Source organism: Cervus canadensis, chromosome 3, assembly GCF_019320065.1.
Source record: "Cervus canadensis isolate Bull #8, Minnesota chromosome 3, ASM1932006v1, whole genome shotgun sequence".
NCBI classification, from domain to species: domain Eukaryota; kingdom Metazoa; phylum Chordata; class Mammalia; order Artiodactyla; family Cervidae; genus Cervus; species Cervus canadensis.
Window position 1 is genome coordinate 100,322,419 of NC_057388.1, and position 21,641 is coordinate 100,344,059.

The 21,641-nt window shown below is 40.9% G+C and overlaps 1 long non-coding RNA gene and 5 gene segments (V, D, J or C); 5 read left to right on the top strand and 1 right to left on the bottom strand.

The window, feature by feature from the left end:
* The first annotated feature begins 667 nt into the window (after positions 1-667).
* On the top strand, positions 668-1,160 carry LOC122437879. The segment is given in 2 exon segments: positions 668-730; positions 835-1,160. Coding segments are annotated over 2 exon segments (375 nt in total).
* A 2,374-nt stretch (positions 1,161-3,534) lies between these two features.
* On the top strand, positions 3,535-4,093 carry LOC122438755. The segment is given in 2 exon segments: positions 3,535-3,612; positions 3,725-4,093. Coding segments are annotated over 2 exon segments (375 nt in total).
* A 4,502-nt stretch (positions 4,094-8,595) lies between these two features.
* LOC122438752 lies at positions 8,596-9,208 on the top strand. The segment is given in 2 exon segments: positions 8,596-8,720; positions 8,825-9,208. Coding segments are annotated over 2 exon segments (375 nt in total).
* On the bottom strand, positions 8,651-9,297 carry LOC122438761. Its single transcript, XR_006268623.1, has 3 exons — positions 9,228-9,297; positions 9,053-9,146; positions 8,651-8,862 (listed from the first exon to the last, which is right to left on the bottom strand). It is a non-coding gene; the product is annotated as an uncharacterized LOC122438761 (long non-coding RNA).
* Positions 9,298-12,035: 2,738 nt separating this feature from the next.
* On the top strand, positions 12,036-12,669 carry LOC122438756. The segment is given in 2 exon segments: positions 12,036-12,084; positions 12,197-12,669. Coding segments are annotated over 2 exon segments (375 nt in total).
* Positions 12,670-15,288: 2,619 nt separating this feature from the next.
* LOC122437880 lies at positions 15,289-15,988 on the top strand. The segment is given in 2 exon segments: positions 15,289-15,480; positions 15,585-15,988. Coding segments are annotated over 2 exon segments (453 nt in total).
* Positions 15,989-21,641: the final 5,653 nt, after the last annotated feature.

Sequence of the window (21,641 nt, forward strand, 5' to 3'; positions counted from 1 at the left end):
ATAAAACACTGATTAATATATAATTTACAGATTCTTACATAAGTCTAAAACTGATAATGGAAGGAAAGTGAGTTAAAACTTGAACTTTAGGATTATGCTTTCCTAGACGTAGTAGAGAAAGAATGATAAAATCTAGAAAAATAACACAGGGACTTAAAAATTCTCAGAGAAAATTTGTCTCCTAAGCTAACAGTTTCAGGCTAGATGACTCGTTTTATTATTTCTCTAGATGCTTTATATATCCATCACAAATATTTCTTTTGTATAGTTCAAAATTTGGCTTGTTAGTAGAAGATAGCTGCTGTATTCACTTGTAAGTGCAGTAGAAGCTAAGGCTGACATAGAGCAAGTTGTGTAGTTCATTGTCTGAGAGGGAAGGGGGGAGGGGAGGAGGCAAACTGGCAAAATGAAAAGCAAGTAAGTTATTGATGTGTAACTGATTTTTATTTTTAAAGAAATGATGAAAGAGCAGAATCAGGAAAAAGACTATTGAAGCAGTCTGAAATCCACACTAGTTGTTCCACCAGCTTCCCCTGCCCTCCCAGTCTATGAAAAGCTAGCCTCTCATGTACATGGGGACTGTGATGACCACAGGAAGCCACCACGTCACAGGGAGGTGCTGAAGGGGGATGAGGCGCCTGAGAGGAGAAGCCACGGCCCTGCTTCCTCCCCGAGCTAGCCATGTGCCTTGGTCTCCTGTGCTGTGTGGCTCTTTTATTCTGGGGAGCAGGTGAGGTGGATTTCTTGGCGTCTAGATTCAGGACTTTCTCCTGCGGCTGCAAAATCAGGCTCCTTCAAGGGCTTTTTGTGAACTTTCTGTCTCTTTCTTCACAGGCTCCATGGACATTGAGGTCGCCCAGAGTCCCAGTCATCTGGTTAAAGGAAAAGACCAGAAAGCCAAGATGGATTGTGTCCCCAAAAAAGGACATACTTATGTTTACTGGTATCGCAAGAAGCTGGAAGAAGCATTCGAGTTTTTGGTTTACTTACAGAATGAAGAAATTAGAGAAGATACAGCTGTGTTCAAACAGCGATTTTCAGCTCAGTGCCCCAAAAACTCACCCTGCAGCCTGAAAATCAACTCCACCGAGGCAGCGGACTCAGCTCTGTATTTCTGTGCCAGCAGCCAGTCCACAGTGCAGCACGTCAGCCCTTCCTAGAACACAAACTCACCGTGAACCCAGCTCAGGAAATCAGTGGTGTCGTAGGAGGGTAGGAACTACTAACAGAAACCCACCTTGAAAGATCATAAACCAGAAAGAAAAACTTGTAAATGGCCACACAGGATGAGCAGAAGGGGAGGTGGAAAACAGCTGGTGGGAACAGAAACCCAAGGATGGGGAAGGAAGCTGTAAGGGGTCTCAGATTCCCCAGTTTGCAGGGTATCTGGCAAAGAAGACACAGGATGTGACCTTGATGGGTTCCTAAGAATCTTTATTAAAATATGCAGTTCTGAGTTTTTCATCTGGCAAAGCTGTGCCTGCAGAAATACAGATAACTGGCAGGTCATCATCTTCTGTGGGCACCCTGATGACCTGGCTCAGCACATTCATTGATCCAAACAAGGAACTGAGTGTCTAGAAATAAACCCACACAAATATGGTCAATTAAACTATGACAAGGAATGCAGGAATATACAGTTTGGAAATAGACATTCTCTTCAATAAGTGGTGCTGGTGAAACTAGACAACTACGTAAAAAAAAAGAAATTGGAGTATTTCCTCATACCATACACAAATTCAAACACAAAATGGATTAAAGACAGACATGTAATGCCAAAAATCATAAAACTCCTAGGAAAAAACACAGACAGAACACTCTCTGCTATGAGTTGTGCAATAAATGTTGAGATCTGTCTTCTCAGGAAAAGGAAACAAAAGCAAGAATAATCAAAGGGAAACTTATTAAGCATGAAACTTTCTCACAGCCAAAAACAAACAAACACACAAACAAAATGTTGACAAAGACAACCTGCTGAATGGGAGAAAATATTTGTGAATGATATAGCCAGTAAAGAATTAATATCCAAAATTTTCATATTAAGTTCAGTCAACTCATTATGAAAAACAAAAACAACACAAAAAAATCGGCAGAAGATCTCTCATCTCCTTGCTTGGCTGACTGCCTTGCAGACAAATCTCTTCTCTCCTACAAACCTGGGCATCTCTTGTTTTGGCTTTCCTGTGCGTCAGTCGAGAAGGACCTGGTCCAGTAACAGTTGGGAGAATGATTTGCAAATACCCTGGCATGCCAATAACTCCTCTATTAGCAGGGCCTAATCTTACACTTTTTAACCCTCCATAGCATCTACCACATATCTAGTACCTGTAGCTGTCTGGGTCAAACATAATTCGTAAGTAAGTAAATGAAGTCTGCCACTGTTTCTGGTCATGACTATGCTGAATATCTAGCCAGTAGAACTAGAAAAAGGGGTGAGAATGAGGAAAGGAGCAAAGAAATGATTAAAGACAGATGGAAAATTGAGAAGAAGAACCAAAGGAATCTAAAGAAGACTTGCATTATTAATAACAACAAATTTAATAAGTTTACTGGCATGCTGTGATTCATGGGGTCGCAAAGAGTTGGACACGACTGAGCGACTGAACTGAACTGAACTGAATTTAACATAAACTTAAAAAGTCAATTTATTTCCATATACTAGCAACAGTCAAAAAAATATTTTTTAAAGAGAGAGACCACTTACAAACTATAACAATATATAAAATACATTAAAAATCTATTAGGTAAATGATTATTTAATTCAGGAAAGTATTACATTTTAGGGAAAGCATTTTAAAAACCTGAAATAAGTGAAGCTATATACCATGATCATGAATAAGTTAAACCAATAGAAAGAGCATTCCTATTTTTGTACTATCATCTATGTCTTCAGTGCAGCACTAATCAAAATCACAGAAGATACTTTCATGAAATTTGATGAAAGTCATTTAAACTTAGGAAAGGAGAGAGAATAGGGAAGATAATGTTACTAAGATAGGTAGAGAAAGAAAGATAAGAATCTAGAAAATAACAGAGAGACTTGAAAATTCTTGGTGAAAGTCTGTCTCCTAAACTGATTGTTCCAGGCAAGATCACTCATTTTATTATTTCTCTAGATGTATTGCATGTTCATCACAAATATTTGTAGAGCTCAAAATTTGTTTTTTTACCATAAAGTAGCTGCTATACGATTTTGTAAATGCAATAGAAGCTATGATTGACATATAGCAAAGTGTATTGTTCATTGCCTAAGAGGGAAGGGAGGAGGGGAAAAGGCAGATTGACAAGTTAAAAAAGCAAATAAATTACTGATGTGAAATGACTTCTATTTTTTAAAGACTGATGAGAGAGAAGAATAAGGAAAAAGAAACATAAAGCAGTTTCAAATACAAACTAGTTGTTTCACCAGCTTTCTCTGCCCTCGCAGCCTATGAAATGTTAGAGACTGACATACACAGGGACTGCAATGACCCTGTGAACCGACCACGTCACAAGGAAGTGCTGAAGGGGGATGAGGCAGCTTGGAGAAAGAGTCACCGCCCTGCTTCGTCCCTGATCCAGACATGAGCTTCATTCTCCTGTGCTGTGTGACCTTTTTTTTCTGGGGAGCAGGTAAGTCCCTGTTGTGAAGTTGTTGGATTCCAGTCTCAGGACTTTCTCCTGTGGCTGCAAAATCAGCCTTTCTCCTGGGCTTTCACCACACCATCTGTCTCTTTCCTTACAGGGTCCATGGACACCGAGGTCATCCAGAGTCCAAGTCATCTGGTCAAAGGAAAAGACCAGAAAGCAAAGATGGATTGTGTCCCCAAAAAAGGACATATTCATGTTTACTGGTATCGCAAGAAGCTGGAAGAACCATTCGAGTTTTTGGTTTACTTACAGAATCAAGACACTGTGGAAGATACAGAAGTGTTCAAACAGCGATTTTCGGCTGAGTGCCCACAAAACTCACCCTGCAGCCTGGAAATCAAGTCCACCGAGGCAGCGGACTCAGCTCTGTATTTCTGTGCCAGCAGCCAGTCCACAGTGCAGCACGTCAGCTCTTCCTAGAACACAAACTCACCATGAACCCAGCTCAGGAAATCAGTGGTGTCGTAGGAGGGTAGGAACTAACAGAAACCCACCTTGAAAGAGCATAAATCAGAAAGAAAAACCTGTAAATGGCCACACAGGATGAGCAGAAGGGGAGGTGGAAAATAACTGGTGGGAACACAAACCCACGGATGGGGCAGGAAGCTGTAAGGGGTCTCAGATTCCCCAGTTTGCAGGGTGTCTGGCAGAGGAGAGACACAGGATGTGACCTTAATGGGTTCCTAACAATCTTTATTAAAACGTGCAATTCTGAGCTTTTCATCTGGCAATGCTGTGCCTTCAGAAATAATCAGCAGGGGCACCATAATCTCCTGGCTCAGCACATTAATTGATCCAGACTCAGGGACTCTTTAGGGGTTCATGGCTGCTTCTCTCAGCTGTCCCTGCCAGAGAAGCTGAGCAAGAAACTCAACAACTCCCTAGGTCCTGACTACTGCGATTACACAAGCTTTAAAAGCAACAACTCTGCAATAAAATGCACCCATTATGAGCATATGTGTCAATGTATTTTGATGAGATTTTGTGCCTATATAGATAGCTGGCATGACAATCAAGACACAGAATACTTCTCCCTCGGTTAAAAGTCCCTCCTTGCTATTTTACTGAGGTCTTTTTAAGTTCTCTAAGCTTGCTGTCTTATTTTTTTAATTGTAAGATCATAGCACATGGTCCCATCACTTCATGGCAAATAGATGAGGAAAAATTGAAAACAGTGAAAGATTTTATTTTCTTGAGCTCCGAAATCACTGCAGATGGTGACTGCAGGCATGAAATTAAAAGACTCTTGCTCCTTGGAAGAAAAGCTATGACAAACCTAGAGAGCATATTAAAAAGCAGAGACATTACTTTGCTGACAAAGGTCTGTCTAGTCAAAGCTATGGTTTTTCCAGTAGTCATGTGTGGATGTGAGAATTGGACCATAAATAAAGCTGAGTGCCAAAGAATTGATGCTTCTGAACTGTGGTGTTGGAGAAGACTCTTGTGGTGCTGGAGAGTCCCTTGGACTGCAAGGAGATGAAACCAGTCAACCCTAGAGGAAATCAGTTCTGAGTATCCATTGGAAGGACTGATGTGGAAGCTAAAGCTCCAATACTTTGGACACCTGATATGAAGCCTTGACTCATTGGAAAAGACCCTGATGCCAGGAAACATTGAAGGCAGGAGAAGTGGGCAAGGGAGTATGAGATGGTTGGATGGCATCACCAACTCGATGGCAAGCTCTGGAAGCTGGTGATGGACAGGGATGCCTGGTGTGCTGCAGTCTATGGGGTCACAAAGAGTTGGACACGACTGATCAACTGAACTGAACTAAACTGGAAAATCATAAAAATGCAACTAAAACTACAGTGAGATACTGTTTTATCTTAATAGACTGGCAAAGTTAAAAGAACATAAGTGCCAGGACTTCCATGGTGGTCTAGTGGTTAAGACTCTGGGCTTCTTGCCGGGGTCCAGCCCCAGCAGGATCCAGGGGAACCCTCAGGATGAACGGCGTCGGCGAGAGAAGACACGTGAGACCAGCCTTGATAGGGCCAAGTCTGCGAGGGAGAGAGAGAGAGAGAGAGAGAGAGAGCAGACCAGGAGTGGGCAGCAGAGCCTGGCAGTTGCTTTATTTTTCACCGCAGCCTTCATACCCTAAGTTTCTACATTTCTAAGGGGCAGATAAGCACACAGACTTAGTTTAACATTATATCAGCTTGTCCTTCACGAAACCAGGTGTGCTCTGTATGTTTTTTGTTTATGAGAGTCTTTTCCCATAGATTTTTGTACATTATCTTCTGGCCTTGAGGTTAGCAGAAAACAGAAAAGTGGCAGTCTCACGGTACAGCAGGTTGTAACATAATAGAAATATAATCTTGTTAACACCAAAGTCAGTGTTTTTGCAGAAATTCTCAGCTAAATTTATCTAAAAAGATTAACACACAAAGACCCTGTGGCTCTGATGAGGCAGCCCCTGTTTAGCACTCCTGGTTAAAATTAACAATTATCTTATTCTTTTTACACTAGGGCTAAACTCTTATTTTTCTAGTTCTCCAACTATATTAACAATAGTTTCCACTGCACAACCTCAGCACATTAACATCAATCCAACGTTGATCCAATAACCACTTTTAACACAATATTTTTTGTATTCTCTAATAGGGCTTCCTCACCCCGCAAAGGGCTCTGTGCCTATTAGGGCCTTTTTTATGGTTAATCTCTATGTATAACATCTTTTGGCTTTCAGGCCTGTTGACAATTTATGGCTTGCACCTGGTGTAACTTTAAGCAACTTCAGTAGCCGACCCTGTCTTTTTTGTGGTAAATCTATTTTCTTTCTATTAGGTGTCATCTCCATGGGAACTAGATAGGATTACATTTTTACAGAACAGAAATGCGAAGGACTGCAAAAACAGCAGATATGGCACAAAACAGGCTCTTAGTCTAAAAGTTAATTACCTGCAAGAAGTCACCAGCTAATCTCTATATAAACAATTTTCTATTAGGCACATTTGTGGCTATAATATTTGTGGAGCTTTTCTCACCCCGTGGAAGGACCTATGCTTAATAGTTTCTTTTGTTAGCATACTGTGCTTAGGATGTTTAGAACAATCATGAGCATTTTGTGCAATGAGATCACACATTTATCAAACAAGCCAGAATGCCAGCAAAAGGTTTGAATTGAAGCATTTCCTACATCCCTGGCACATTCACAGGGTACCAGCGTCTAGGAGATTTATTAATTAGGGTTTTTAAGTTGGTCTTTATTTAGTGAAAGAGGAGCAGGAGAGCTCTCTGCAGACAACACAAGAATCCGCAGCAGGGCAAACAAGAACAACAGCAGAAAAGGGGGGAGGATACAGGGTGGGGTAGAGGCCAAGGCCAACCTGGATGGTCCCTTATATCGTGGACGGCCTTGCCTGTCAGGTGTTTTCCTCGTAACCTCGTCATGGACGGGGTCCCGGACGGCCTTGCCTGTCTGGTATTTTCTTCATGACCTCGTCACGGGCAGGACCTCCCATAATGGCTCCCAGCACTGAAATTTTATCTTAATAGACTGGCAAAGTTAAAAGAACATAAGTGCCAGGACTTCCATGGTGGTCTAGTGGTTAAGACTCTGGGCTTCTCCTGCAGGGGGCGCTGATTCTATCCTTGCTCAGGGTACTAATAAACCACATGCCAACTGGCACAGCCAACAATTTTAAAAATTAGAAAGAACAGTACCAATTGAATTTTAGATGTGCATCCCTGGAAAACACACAACGGTTGCTGGGATTATTTATTTGGCATAATTTGGAAAGCTTTTTGTCTTAGTGTGTAAAGTTGACATGGTGACCCTAAGGCTCAATTTTTATATACATGGGTATAGGGAAATATTATACCTTGGTATGTAAAGAAAGGTCCTGTTTGTACAGGAATGCAGTCCTGTTTCTACCAGCACCAAAATCTAGAGGAGAAAACTAGTGTACATTAACTCAGAATGGATAATAAATTCTGACGAACTATTAATAATAAATGGAACCTTATAAATTAGTGATGGCTCATCGGGTAAAGAATCCACCTGCTTTTCAGGAGACACAGGAGACGCAGGTTGGACCCGTGGGTCGGGAAGATCCCTGGAGGAGGAAATGGTAACCCAATCCAGTATTCTTGCCTGAAAAATCCCAGGGACAGAGGAACTTGGTGGGCTACAGTCCATGGGGTCACAGAGAGTCAGACACGACTGAGGGAATGAACAGTCATGCACATATTAGCAAAAGTAAATTATATAAAATTATCTGCCAAAACAATAATAATAAAGTATTATCATTTAAATTATTATATGAAATAATAATAATTATCACAGACATAATGCTGAATAAAAAAATGACACAGAAAAAGTATAAACAGAATAAATCCCTTAGATAAATTTCAAAGACATAAAACACTGATTAGTATATAATTTACAGATTCTTTTATAAGTCTAAAACTGGAAATGGAAAGAAAGTGAGTAAAAACTTGAACTTTGGGATTATGTTTTCCAAGACCTGTAGAGAAAGAATGATAAAATCTAGAAAAATAACACAGGGACTTAAAAATTCTCAGAGAAAATCTGTCTCCTAAGCTAACAGTTTCAGGCTAGATGACTCGTTTTATTATTTCTCTAGATGCTTTATATATCCATCACAAATATTTCTTTTGTATAGTTCAAAATTTGGCTTGTTAGTAGAAGATAGCTGCTGTATTCACTTGTAAGTGCAGTAGAAGCTAAGGCTGACATAGAGCAAGTTGTGTAGTTCATTGTCTGAGAGGGAAGGGGGGAGGGGAGGAGGCAAACCGGCAAAATAAAAAGCAAGTAAGTTATTGATGTGTAACTGATTTTTATTTTTAAAGAAATGATGAAAGAGCAGAATCAGGAAAAAGACTATTGAAGCAGTCTGAAATCCACACTAGTTGTTCCACCAGCTTCCCCTGCCCTCCCAGTCTATGAAAAGCTAGCCTCTCAAGTACATGGGGACTGTGATGACCACAGGAAGAGACCACGTCACAGGGAGGTGCTGAAGGGGGATGAGGCGCCTGAGAGGAGAAGCCACGGCCCTGCTTCCTCCCCGAGCCAGCCATGTGCCTCGGCCTCCTGTGCTGTGTGGCTCTTTTATTCTGGGGAGCAGGTGAGGTGAATTTCTTGGCGTCTAGATTCAGGACTTTCTCCTGCGGCTGTAAAATCAGGCTCCTTCAAGGACTTTTTGTGAACTTTCTGTCTCTTTCCTCACAGGCTCCATGGACACTGAGGTCGCCCAGAGTCCCAGTCATCTGGTCAAAGGAAAAGACCAGAAAGCCAAGATGGATTGTGTCCCCAAAAAAGGACATACTTATGTTTACTGGTATCGCAAGAAGCTGGAAGAAGCATTCGAGTTTTTGGTTTACTTACAGAATGAAAAAATTATAGAAGATACAGCTGTGTTCAAACAGCGATTTTCAGCTAAGTGCCCCAAAAACTCACCCTGCAGCCTGGAAATCAACTCCACCGAGGCAGCGGACTCAGCTCTGTATTTCTGTGCCAGCAGCCAGTCCACAGTGCAGCACGTCAGCCCTTCCTAGAACACAAACTCACCGTGAACCCAGCTCAGGAAATCAGTGGTGTCATAGGAGGGTAGGAACTACTAACGGAAACCCACCTTGAAAGAGCATAAACCAGAAAGAAAAACCTGTAAATGGCCACACAGGATGAGCAGAAGGGGAGGTGGAAAACAGCTGGTGGGAATACAAATCCAAGGATGGGGAAGGAAGCTGTAAGGGGTCTCAGATTCCCCAGTGTGCAGGGTATCTGGCAAAGAAGACACAGGATGTGACCTTGATGGGTTCCTAAGAATCTTTACTAAAATATGCAGTTCTGAGCTTTTCATCTGGCAAAGCTGTGCCTGCAGAAATACAGATAACTGGCAGGTCATCATCTTCCATGGGCACCCTGATGACCTGGCTCAGCACATTCATTGATCCAAACATAGAACTGAGTGTCTAGAAATAAAACCACACAAATATGGTCAATTAAACTATGACAAGGAATGCAGGAATATACAGTTTGGAAATAGACATTCTCTTCAATAAGTGGTGCTGGTGAAACTAGACAACTACGTAAAAAAAAGAAATTGGAGCATTTCCTCATACCATACACAAATTCAAACACAAAATGGATTGAAGACAGACATGTAATGCCAAAAATCATAAAACTCCTAGGATAAAACACAGACAGAACACTCTCTGCTATAAGTTGTACAATAAATGTTGAGATCTGTCTTCTCAGGAAAAGGAAACAAAAGCAAGAATAATCAAAGGGAAACTTATTAAGCATGAAACTTTCTCACAGCCAAAAACAAACAAACAAACAAACAAAATGTTGACAAAGACAACCTGCTGAATGGGAGAAAATATTTGTGAATGATATAACCAGTAAAGAATTAATATCTAAAATTTTCACATTAAGTTCAGTCAACTCATTATGAAAAACAAAAACAGCACAAAAAAATTGGCAGAAGATCTCTCAACTCCTTGCTTGGCTGACTGCCTTGCAGACAAATCTCTTCTCTCCTACAAACCTGGGCATCTCTTGTTTTGGCTTTCCTGTGGGTCAGTCGAGAAGGACCTGGCCCAGTAACAGTTGGGAGAATGATTTGCAAATATCCTGGCATGCCAATAACTCCTCTAATAGCAGGGCCTAATCTTACACTTTTTAACCCTCCATAGCATCTACCACATATCTAGTACCTGTAGCTGTCTGGGTCAAACATAATTCATAAGTAAGTAAATGAAGTCTGCCACTGTTTCTGGTCATGATTATGCTGAATATCTAGTCAATAGAACTAGAAAAAGGGGTGAGAATGAGGAAAGGAGCAAAGAAATTATTAAAGACAGATGGAAAATTGAGAAGAAGAACCAAAGGAATCTAAAGAAGAATTGCATTATTAATAACAACAAATTTAATAAGTTTCCTGAATTTAACATAAACTTAAAAAGTCAATTTATTTCCATATACTAGCAACAGTCAAAAAAATATTTTTTAGAGAGAGAGACCATTTACAAATTATAACAATATATAAAATACACTAAAAAATCTATTAGGTAAATGATTATTTAATTCAGGAAAGTATTACATTTTAGGGAAAACATTTTAAAAACCTGAAATAAGTGAAGCTATATACGATGATCATGAATAACTTAAATCAATAGAAAGAGCATTCCTATTTTTGTACTATCATCTATGTATTCGATGCAGCACTAATCAAAATCACAAAAGACACTTCCATGAAATTTTTTTTTTAGGATGACTGAATTCATTTTATTTTATTTTTTTTTCATTTATTTCCATCAGTTGGAGGCCAACCACTCTACAATATTGTAGTTGTTTTTGTCATACATTGACATGAATCAGCCATGGAGTTACATGTATTCCCCATCCCGATCCCCCCTCCCACCTCCCTCTCTACCCAATTCATCTGGGTCTTCCCAGTGCACCAGGCCCGAGCACTTGTCTCATGCATCCAACCTGGGGTGGTGATCTGTTTCACTATAGATAATATACATGTTTCGATGCTGTTCTTTCGAAACATCCCACCCTCGCGTTCTCCCACAGAGTCCAAAAGTCTGTTCTGTACATTTGTGTCTCTTTTTCTGTTTTGCATATAGGGTTATCATTACCATCTTTCTAAACTCCATATATATGTGTTAGTATGCTGTAATGTTCTTTATCTTTCTGGCTTACTTCACTCCATATAATGGGCTCCAGTTTCATCCATCTCATTAGAACTGATTCAAATGAATTCTTTTTAACGGCTGAGTAATATTCATGAAATTTGATGAAAGTCATTGAAATTTAGGAAAAGAGAGAGAATAGGGAAGATAATGTTACGATTACCAAGATAGGTAGAGAAAGAAAGATAAGAATCTAGAAAAATAACACAGAGACTTGAAAATTCTCCATGAAAGTCTGTCTCCTAAACTGATTGTTCCAGGCAAGATCATTCATTTTGTTATTTCTCTAGATGTATTGCATGTTCATCACAAATATTTGTAGAGCTCAAAGTTTGTTTTTTTAACATAAAGTAGCTGCTATACAATTTTGTAAATGCAATAGAAGCTATGATTGACCTATAGCAAAGTGTATCGTTCATTGCCTAAGAGGGAAGGGAGGAGGGGAAAAGGCAAATTGACAAGTTAAAAAAGCAAATAAATTACTGATGTGAAATGACTTCTAATTTTTAAAGACTGATGAGAGAGAAGAATAAGGAAAAAGAAACATAAAACAGTTTCAAATTCAAACTAGTTGTTTCACCAGCTTTCTCTGCCCTCGCAGCCTATGAAATGTTAGAGACTGACATACACAGGGACTGCAATGACCCTGTGAACCGACCACGTCACAAGGAAGTGCTGAAGGGGGATGAGGCAGCTTGGAGAAAGAGTCACCGCCCTGCTTCGTCCCTGATCCAGCCATGAGCTTCATTCTCCTGTGCTGTGTGACGTTTTTTTTCTGGGGAGCAGGTAAGTCCCTGTTGTGAAGTTGTTGGATTCCAGTCTCAGGACTTTCTCCTGTGGCTGCAAAATCAGCCTTTCTCCTGGGCTTTCACTACACTTACTGTCTCCTTCCTTACAGGGTCCATGGACACCGAGGTCATCCAGAGTCCAAGTCATCTGGTCAAAGGAAAAGACCAGAAAGCAAAGATGGATTGTGTCCCCATAAAAGGACATATTAATGTTTACTGGTATCGCAAGAAGCTGGAAGAACCATTCGAGTTTTTGGTTTACTTACAGAATCAAGACACTGTGGAAGATACAGAAGTGTTCAAACAGCGATTTTCGGCTGAGTGCCCACAAAACTCACCCTGCAGCCTGGAAATCAACTCCACCAAGGCAGTGGACTCAGCTCTGTATTTCTGTGCCAGCAGCCAGTCCACAGTGCAGCATGTCAGCTCTTCCTAGAACACAAACTCACCATGAACCCAGCTCAGGAAATCAGTGGTGTCGTAGGAGGGTAGGAACTAACAAAAACCGGCTTTGAGAGAGCATAAACCAGATGGAAAAATCTGTAAATGGCCACACAGGATGAGCAGAAGGGGAGGTGGAAAACAGCTGGTGGAAACACAAACCCAAGGACGGGGCAGGAAGCTGTAAGGGGTCTCAGATTCCCCAGTTTGCAGCATATCTGGCGAAGGAGACACAGGATGTGACCTTGATGGGTTCCGAAGAATCTTTATTAAAACATGCAATTCTGAGCTTTTCATCTGGCAATGCTGTGCCTTCAGAAATAATCAGCAGGGGCACCATGATCTGGCTCAGCACATTAATTGATCCAGACTCAGGGACTCCTTAGGGGTTCATGGCTGCTTCTCTCAGCTGTCCCTGCCAGAGGAGCTGAGCAAGAAACTCAGCAACTCCCTAGGTCCTGAATACTACATTTACACAAGCTTTAAAAGCAACAACTCTGCAATAAAATGCACCCATTATGAGCATATGTTTCAATACATTTTGACAAGATTTTGTACCTATATAGATAGCTGGCATGACAATCAAGACACAGAATACTTCTCCCTCCCTTGAAAGTCCCTCCTTGATATTTTACTGAGGTCTTTTTAAGTTCTCTAAGCTTGGTGTCTTATTTTTTTAATTGTAAGATCATAGCACATGGTCCCATCACTTCATGGCAAATAGAGGAGGATAAATTGGAAACTAAAAGATTTTATTTTCCTGAGCTCCCAGATCACCACAGATGGTGACTGCAGGCATGAAATTAAAAGACTCTTGCTAACCTAGATAGCATATTAAAAAGCAGAAACATTACTTTGCTGACAAAGGTCTGTCTAGTCAAAGCTATGGTTTTTCCAGTAGTCATGTGTGGATGTGAGAATTGGACCATAAATAAAGCTGAGCGCCAAAGAATTGATGCTTCTGAACTGTGGTGTTGGAGAAGACTCTTTGGTGCTGAAGAGTCCCTTGGACTGCAAGGAGGTGAAACCAGTCAACCCTAGAGGAAATCAGTTCTGAATATTCATTGGAAGGACTGATGTGGAAGCTAAAGCTCCAATACTTTGGACACCTGATATGAAGCCTTGACTCATTGGAAAAGACCCTGATGCCGGGAAAGATTGAAGGCAGGAGAAGTGGGCAAGGGAGTATGAGATGGTTGGATGGCATCACCAACTCGATGGCAAGCTCTGGAAGTTGGTGATGGACAGGGATGCCTGGTGTGCTGCAGTCTATGGGGTCACAAAGAGTTGGACACGACTAATCAACTGAACTGAACTGGAAAATCATAAAAATGCAAACTAAAACTACAGTGAGATACTATTTTATCTTAATAGACTGGCAAAGTTAAAAGAACATAAGTGCCAGGACTTCCATGGTGGTCTAGTGGTTAAGACTCTGGGCTTCTCCTGCAGGGGGCGCTGATTCTATCCTTGCTCAGGGTACTAATAAACCACATGCCAACTGGCACAGCCAAAAATTTTAAAAATTAGAAAGAACAGTACCAATTGAATTTTAGATGTGCAACCCTAGAAAACACACAACGGTTGCTGGGATTATTTATTTGGCATAATTTGGAAAGCTTTTTGTCTTAGTGTGTAAAGTTGACATGGTGACCCTAAGGCTCAATTTTTATATACATGGGTATAGGGAAATATTATACCTTGGTATGTAAAGAAAGGTCCTGTTTGTACAGGAATGCAGTCCTGTTTCTACCAGCACCAAAATCTAGAGGAGAAAACTAGTGTACATTAACTCAGAATGGATAATAAATTCTGACGAACTATTAATAATAAATGGAACCTTATAAATTAGTGATGGCTCATCGGGTAAAGAATCCACCTGCTTTTCAGGAGACACAGGAGACGCAGGTTGGACCCGTGGGTCGGGAAGATCCCTGGAGGAGGAAATGGTAACCCAATCCAGTATTCTTGCCTGAAAAATCCCAGGGACAGAGGAACTTGGTGGGCTACAGTCCATGGGGTCACAGAGAGTCAGACACGACTGAGGGAATGAACAGTCATGCACATATTAGGAAAGTAAATTATATAAAATTATCTGCCAAAACAATAATAATAAAGTATTATCATTAAATTATTATATAAAATAATAATAAATTATCACAGACATAATGCTGAATAAAAAAATGACACAGAAAAAGTATAAACAGAATAAACACCTTAGATAAATTTCAAAGACACAAAATACTGATTAGTATATAATTTACAGATTCTTTTATAAGTTTAAAACTGAAAATGGAAAGAAAGTGAGTAAAAACTTGAACTTTGGGATTATGTTTTCCAAGACCTGTGGAGAAAGAATGATAAAATCTAGAAAAATAACACAGGGACTTAAAAATTCTCAGAGAAAATCTGTCTCCTAAGCTAACAGTTTCAGGCTAGATGATTCATTTTATTATTTTTCTAGATGCTTTATATATCCATCGCAAATACTTCTTTTGTATTGTTCAAAATTTGGCTTGTTAATATAAGATAGCTGCTCTAATGATTAGCAAGTCCATGGAAGCTATGACTGATGTATAGCAAGTTGTGTATTCCATTGTCTGAGAGTGAAGGGGGGAGGGGAGGAGGCAAACAGACAAGATAAGAAGCAAGTAAGTTATTGATGTGTAACTGATGTTTATTTTTTAAAGAAGTGATGAAAGAGAAAAATGAGGAAAAAAGACAATTGAAAGTCTGAAATCCACACTAGTTGTTTCACCAGCTTTCCCTGTCCTCCCAGTTAGATTCTCAAGTACATGGGGACTGTGATGACCACAGAAAGAGATCACGTCACAGGGAGGTGCTGAAGGGGGATGAGGCGCCTGAGAGGAGAAGCCACGGCCCTGCTTCCTCCCCGAGCCAGCCATGTGCTTCGGCCTCCTGTGCTGTGTGGCTCTTTTATTCTGGGGAGCAGGTGAGGTGAATTTCTTGGATTCTAGATCCAGGACTTTCTCCTGCGGCTGCAAAATCAGGCTCCTTCAAGGGCTTTTTGTGAACTTTCTGTCTCTTTCTTCACAGGCTCCATGGACACTGAGGTCACTCAGAGTCCAAGTGGTCTGGTCAAAGGAAAAGACCAGAAAGCCAAGATGGATTGTGTCCCCAAAAAAGGACATATTAATGTTTACTGGTATCGCAAGAAGCTGGAAGAACCATTCGAGTTCTTGGTTTACTTACAGAAGCAAGACATTGTGAAAGATACAGAAGTGTTCAAACAGCGATTTTCAGCTGAGTGCCCACAAAACTCACCCTGCAGCCTGGAAATCAACTCCACCGAGGCAGCGGACTCAGCTCTGTATTTCTGTGCGAGCAGCCAGTCCACAGTGCAGCACGTCAGCTCCTCCTACAACACAAAATCACATGAACCCAGCTCAGGAAATCAGTGGTGTCATAGGAGGGTAGGAACTAACAGAAACCCGCTTTGAGAGAGCATGAACCAGAAAGAAAAACCTGTAAATGGCCACACAGGATGAGCAGAAGGGGAGGTGGAAAACAGCTGGTGGGAACACAAACCCAAGGATGGGGCAGGAAGCTGTTAGGGGTCTCAGATTCCCCAGGTTGCAGGGTATCTGGCAAAGGAGACACAGGATGTGACCTTGATGGGTTCCTAATAATCTTTATAAGAAATGTAATTTTGAGCTCTTCACCTGGCAAAACTGTGCCTTCAGAAATTAGGATAATCAACAGAGGCCCCTTGGTCACCTTGCTCAGCACATTAATTGATCCAGACCAGGAACTCCTTAAGGGTTCATGGCTGCTTCTCTCAGCTGTCCCTGCCAGAGGAGCCGAGCAAGAAACTCAGCAACTCCCTAGGTCCTGAATACTACAATTACACGAGCTTTAAAAGCAACAACTCTGCAATAAAATGCACCCAATTTGAGTATATGTTTCCGTATTTTTTGACGAGATTTTGCACCTGTATAGATAGCTGGCATGACAATCAAGACACAGAATACTTCTCCCTCCCCTAAAAGTCCCTCCTTGCAATTTTACTGAGGTCTTTTTAAGTTCTCTAAGCTTGGCTTCTTATTTTTTAATCATAAGATCATAGCATCCAATCCCATCACTTCATGGCAAATAGATGAGGAAAAATTGGAAACAGTGAAAGACTTTATTTTCTTGGGCTCCCAAATCACTGCAGATGGTGACAGTAGGCATGAAATTAAAAGATGCTTGCTCCTTGGAAGAAAAGCTATAACAAACCTAGACAGTGTATTAAAAAGCAGAGATATCACTTTGCTGACAAAGATCCATATTGTCCAACTATGGTTTTTTAGTAGTTATGTACAGATGTGAGTTGAACCACAAAGAAGTCTAAGAGCCAAAGAATTTATGCTTTTGAAATGTGGTGCTGGAGAAAACTCTTGAGACTCCTTTGGACAGCAAGGAGATCAAACCAATCAATCCTAAATGAAATCGACTCTGAATATTCATTGGAAGGACTAACACCGAAGCTGAAGCTCCAACAGTTCAGTCACTTGGTGTGAAAAGCTGACTCATTGGAAAAGACCCTAATACTGAGAAAGATTGAAGGCAGCAGGAGAAGGGGACGACAGAGGGTGAGATGTTGGATGGCATCACTGACTCAATGGCCACGAGTTTGAGTAGACTTCAAGAGTTGGTGATGGGCAGGGAGGCCTCGCATGCTGCAGTCCATGGGTCGCAAAGAGTAGACACAACTGAGCGACTGAACAATAAAATCCCCTGCATATATTTTGTTAAAGTTTCCCAAAGATTTTCCTGATGTAAGAATCATTTTATGAAAGTACATTTAGATACTCATAAGAAATTTATTTATTAAAATATTTTCTGCCAAGATTTCTCATTAGTGCTATTCAGTGTAGTATTTACCTTTCTCAGCTGATGTCTCAATCTAAGTGTCAATCAACAGATGAAGGGATACATTATATATATAATATATATGTATGTACTTTATATATATACATATAATAGAATCCTACTTAGACCTTAAAAGAAATAAAATTTTGCCATTTACTGGTTGCTAATGTCTATGGAGAAGGGGGATATGGGGAGTTGTTAAATTGAAATTTCATGAGGACGAGATGGTTGGATGGCATCACCGACTCAATGGACATGAGTTTGGGTAAACTCCGGGAGTTGGTGATGGACAGGGAGGCCTGGCGTGCTGCAGTCTATGGGTTCGCAAAGAGTCGGACACGACTGAATGACTGAACTGAACTGAACTGATGCTAACTCATTAAACTGTGTACATTAAATATGTGCAGTTTTGGTACATAAATTATAGCTCATGAAGCTGTTAAAAATAATTAGAAAGTAAGTAAATCTAGGGCTTTCCTGATAGCTCAGTTGGTAAATAATCCCTCTCAATGCAGGAGACCCCAGTTTGATTCCTGGGTCAGGAAGATCCGCTGGAGAAGGGATAGACTACGCACTCCATTATTCTTGGGCTACCCTTGTAGCTCAGCTGGTGAAGAGTCTGCCTGCAATGTGGGAGACCTGGGTTGGAGACCTGGGTTCGAACTCTGGGTTGGGAGGAAGCTGCTAAAACAAATAAAAGGTAAGTAAATGTAATTCAAGCCAAAAGGGCTGCTTAGAACAGTGCGTGTATGCTTGCTCAGATGTGTCCAACTCTTTGCAACACCATGGACTATAGTCCACCAGGCTCTTCTGTACATGGGATTTTCCAGGCAAGAATACTAGAGTGGGTTGCCATTTCCTTCTCTTGCTTAGAATAGCAACTTACATAGTAAAGGGAATTGGTGGAAAGGATGGTTGGATGAACTCAGAGGGGATAAGAGAAGAGGTAATCAAGTGCAGTTTAGTAAAAACAGAAATCTTCCTCCCCCGTTGCTAAGCAACAGAAGCTCATAAGTCTTCTTTCTAAAAGACAGGCATAAAATGCCTCAGCAACCATTATTTTCTGTGTCTATGGCTCTGATAAAGTTTCATATTCACGGGAAAAATATTTATTGGGATCTGGTGTCCCTTCTATCAGTGGGACATGGGCAGGGTATTATTTCAACCCAGTTGCTACTTTTTATGACCCAGGGAGACTTAATAGAGTTACAGAGAAGTTTCCTTAAAAAAAAATTGTGTTTACAATGATATCCTAAAGATGGGTTGGAGTTTACAAAGTGGGACTGGGGATAGAGAACAGACAAGCATGGATAGAAGGTCTGGTGCAAAATTGTTCAGGTAGGAAAGAAACCGGTGTGCTTAATGAATGAAGATGCAGCGATGTGAGAGGAGTAGAGAGAGGAAGGAGGTGAGAACGAAGTGAGACAGGAGAGAGGCAGGCAGCCATCAGCCATCAGACCGTCCATGAACTTGCAAATCAAAGTATACGCTATGGAACTTAACATACAATTTAATATGAGTCACTGAGTTCTTTCATAGCCTTAATTTCCCAGAACAGTTTCAAGTTCACAGAAAAGTTGAGCAGAAGGTACAGAGTGTTCTCAGATGCTTCTTGCCCTGCCATTAAGATTTGAGGTATTTGACTTTTGTAGTACTCATGCTAGTATTTGTTGATATGTGGGTGCATGCACATGTGTTTTTTTTTTTTTTTAATCATCCTGGCTATGGTATGAAACTACAAAGGACAAAAAGCATAGGCTGAGAATACAGTTGTAAATGCAGTGGCCTAGTTGTTCATGCAATGATGATGACGGTAGTGAAAGAAATACATGAAAATGAGAGACTTAAAACATAATTAGAAAATAAAATCAAAGGACTTCATAATTGATTAGACACAGGAGGCAACAGAAGGGGAGAACTGAGAGGGTTACCACAGCCATATAGGATGGATGGTGGCTCAGATGGTAAAGAATCTGCCTGCAATGCAAGAGACCTGGGTTCGATCCCTGGGTCAGGAAGATCCCCTGGAGAAGGGAATGGCAACCCACTCCAGTATTCTTGCCTGGAAAATCCCATGGACAGAGGAGTCTGGTGGGCTACAGTCCATGGGGTCACAAAGAGTAGGACAGGAAGGAGCGGTTGTCACTCACTCACCATAGCCATGGGTTAGGACCAAGTGGGAAGACGATTTGCAAAAACTTTGACCACTAGGGGGTGATGTGGGTCTTTCTGTAAAACATCTCTGAGCACGAAGGGCAGGCACAGACAGACCTTCCATCTGAGAGGTTTTTGGGTGCTTCATGGAACTCAAGTGAGATCTCTTTTAATAGTGGCTGTACAACTGTGGGTAATGATTAGTCAAATCCCCTTCACCTGCCTTCAGTCCTTTAATGATTGCATAGTCTCCAAGGGGCAGGTAAATTTCAACAATGAGATGTTTGTCCCACTTATTTTCCAGGACCTGGAATCAGCTGCCTGTATTTCAACTGTGTCTACTTCCAGTTGAGCTGGTTAGGAAAGGATAGAACCAGAGACCCTCCAACTGGAAATAAGCAATTGTCTGCCTGGTGACTTTTAACATTAGAGGACCAAAAACTTCACCCTCAGGTCATGCTGGGAGACTTCATTTATGAACCTGCGGAGGCTTGTAAGCTTAGTTACCCCTGTGTAGGATCAGGATTACCATACCTTTTCCCAACCACCTTTCCCCATGATCCCCAGGCTCCTCACACCTGAGACAGCACTGTTTCTTTATTCTTGATCACATATGTGCCTGAGTCCCTTGGCTGCAGAGAGAGGGATATGAGATCTGCTCTCCCATCTTGCTTCAGTTCAGTTCAGTTCAGTCACTCAGTTGTGTCCGACTCTTTGTGACCCCATGGACTGCAGCATGCCAGGCCTCCCTGTCCATCCCCAACTCCTAGAGCTTGCTCAAACTCATGTCCATCGAGTTGGGGATGCCATCCACCATCTCATCCTCTGTCGTCCCCTCCTCCTGCCTTCAATCTTTCCCAGAATCAGGGTCTTTTCCAATGAGTCAGTTCTTTGCATCAGGTGGCCAAAGTATTGGAGCTTCAACCTCAGCATCAGTCCTTCCAATGAATATTCAGGACTGATTTCCTTTAGGATGGACTGGTTTGATCTCCTTGCAGTCCAAGGGACAATTAAGAGTCCTTTCCAACACTCTTGTCTTCTCCAACAGTTCAAAAGCATCAGTTCTTCAGCACTCAGATTTCTTTATGGTCCAACTCTTACATCCATACATGACTACTGGAGAAACCACAGCTTTGACTATACAGACCTTTGTCAGCAAAGTAATGTCGCTACTTTTTAATATGCTGTCTAGGTTTGTTATAGCTTTGCTTCCAAGGAGTATGCATCTTTTAATTTCATCTTCTTGCTTGGAGTCTTGCAAACAAACCCCTTCTCTGCTGCAAACCTGGGCATCTCGTGTTTTGACTTCCTGTGGGTCAGCCAACATGAGTTTAGTCCAGTAACAGTTGAGAGAATGATGTGCAAATATCCTGGCATGCCAATAAGTATTTTAATAGCAGAATCTGACCTTAAACTTTGTAACCCCCATAGCATCTACCACATACCCAGTATCTGCAATTGTCTGGGTCAAACAATAAGTAAATGAATGCAACCACAATTTCCAGTCAAGATTGTATTGAATTTCCAGCCAGTGGAACAAGAAAAAGGGTGAGAATGAGAAAAGGAGGAAGAAAAGTGATTACAGATGGCAAATTTAGAGGAATCAAAGAAATCTAAAAAAGCATTGCATTATTAACAACATTTAACAAGTTTAACATAAATATAAAAAGTTAGTTATTTCCATGTAATAGCAACAAATGGCTAGAATATATTTTTTAAAGAGAGAGACCACTTACTATTACTAACATAACATAAAATACATAAAAAACAAATCTATCTGGTAAATAAAACTAACTCAGATAACTTTTAAATTTTAGAGGAAAGCAAGTCATCTGAAATTTAAGTGAAAAGCAGAGAGAATAGGGAAGATAATATTGAGCAAGTACAAAGGGGACTTTCCCTTCAAATCATCACATTAGTTTTGTAATTTAGGATTACGAAAAAGGTAAAAATAGACAATTGGAAAGTAATAGATTAAAAATAGGCCCTTGAATATATAACCTAGTTTATATCTGATAGAACCATCATTACAGGTATGTAGAAGAATAATGCAACATACGATAAGGTCTTGTAGGACAGGTTGCT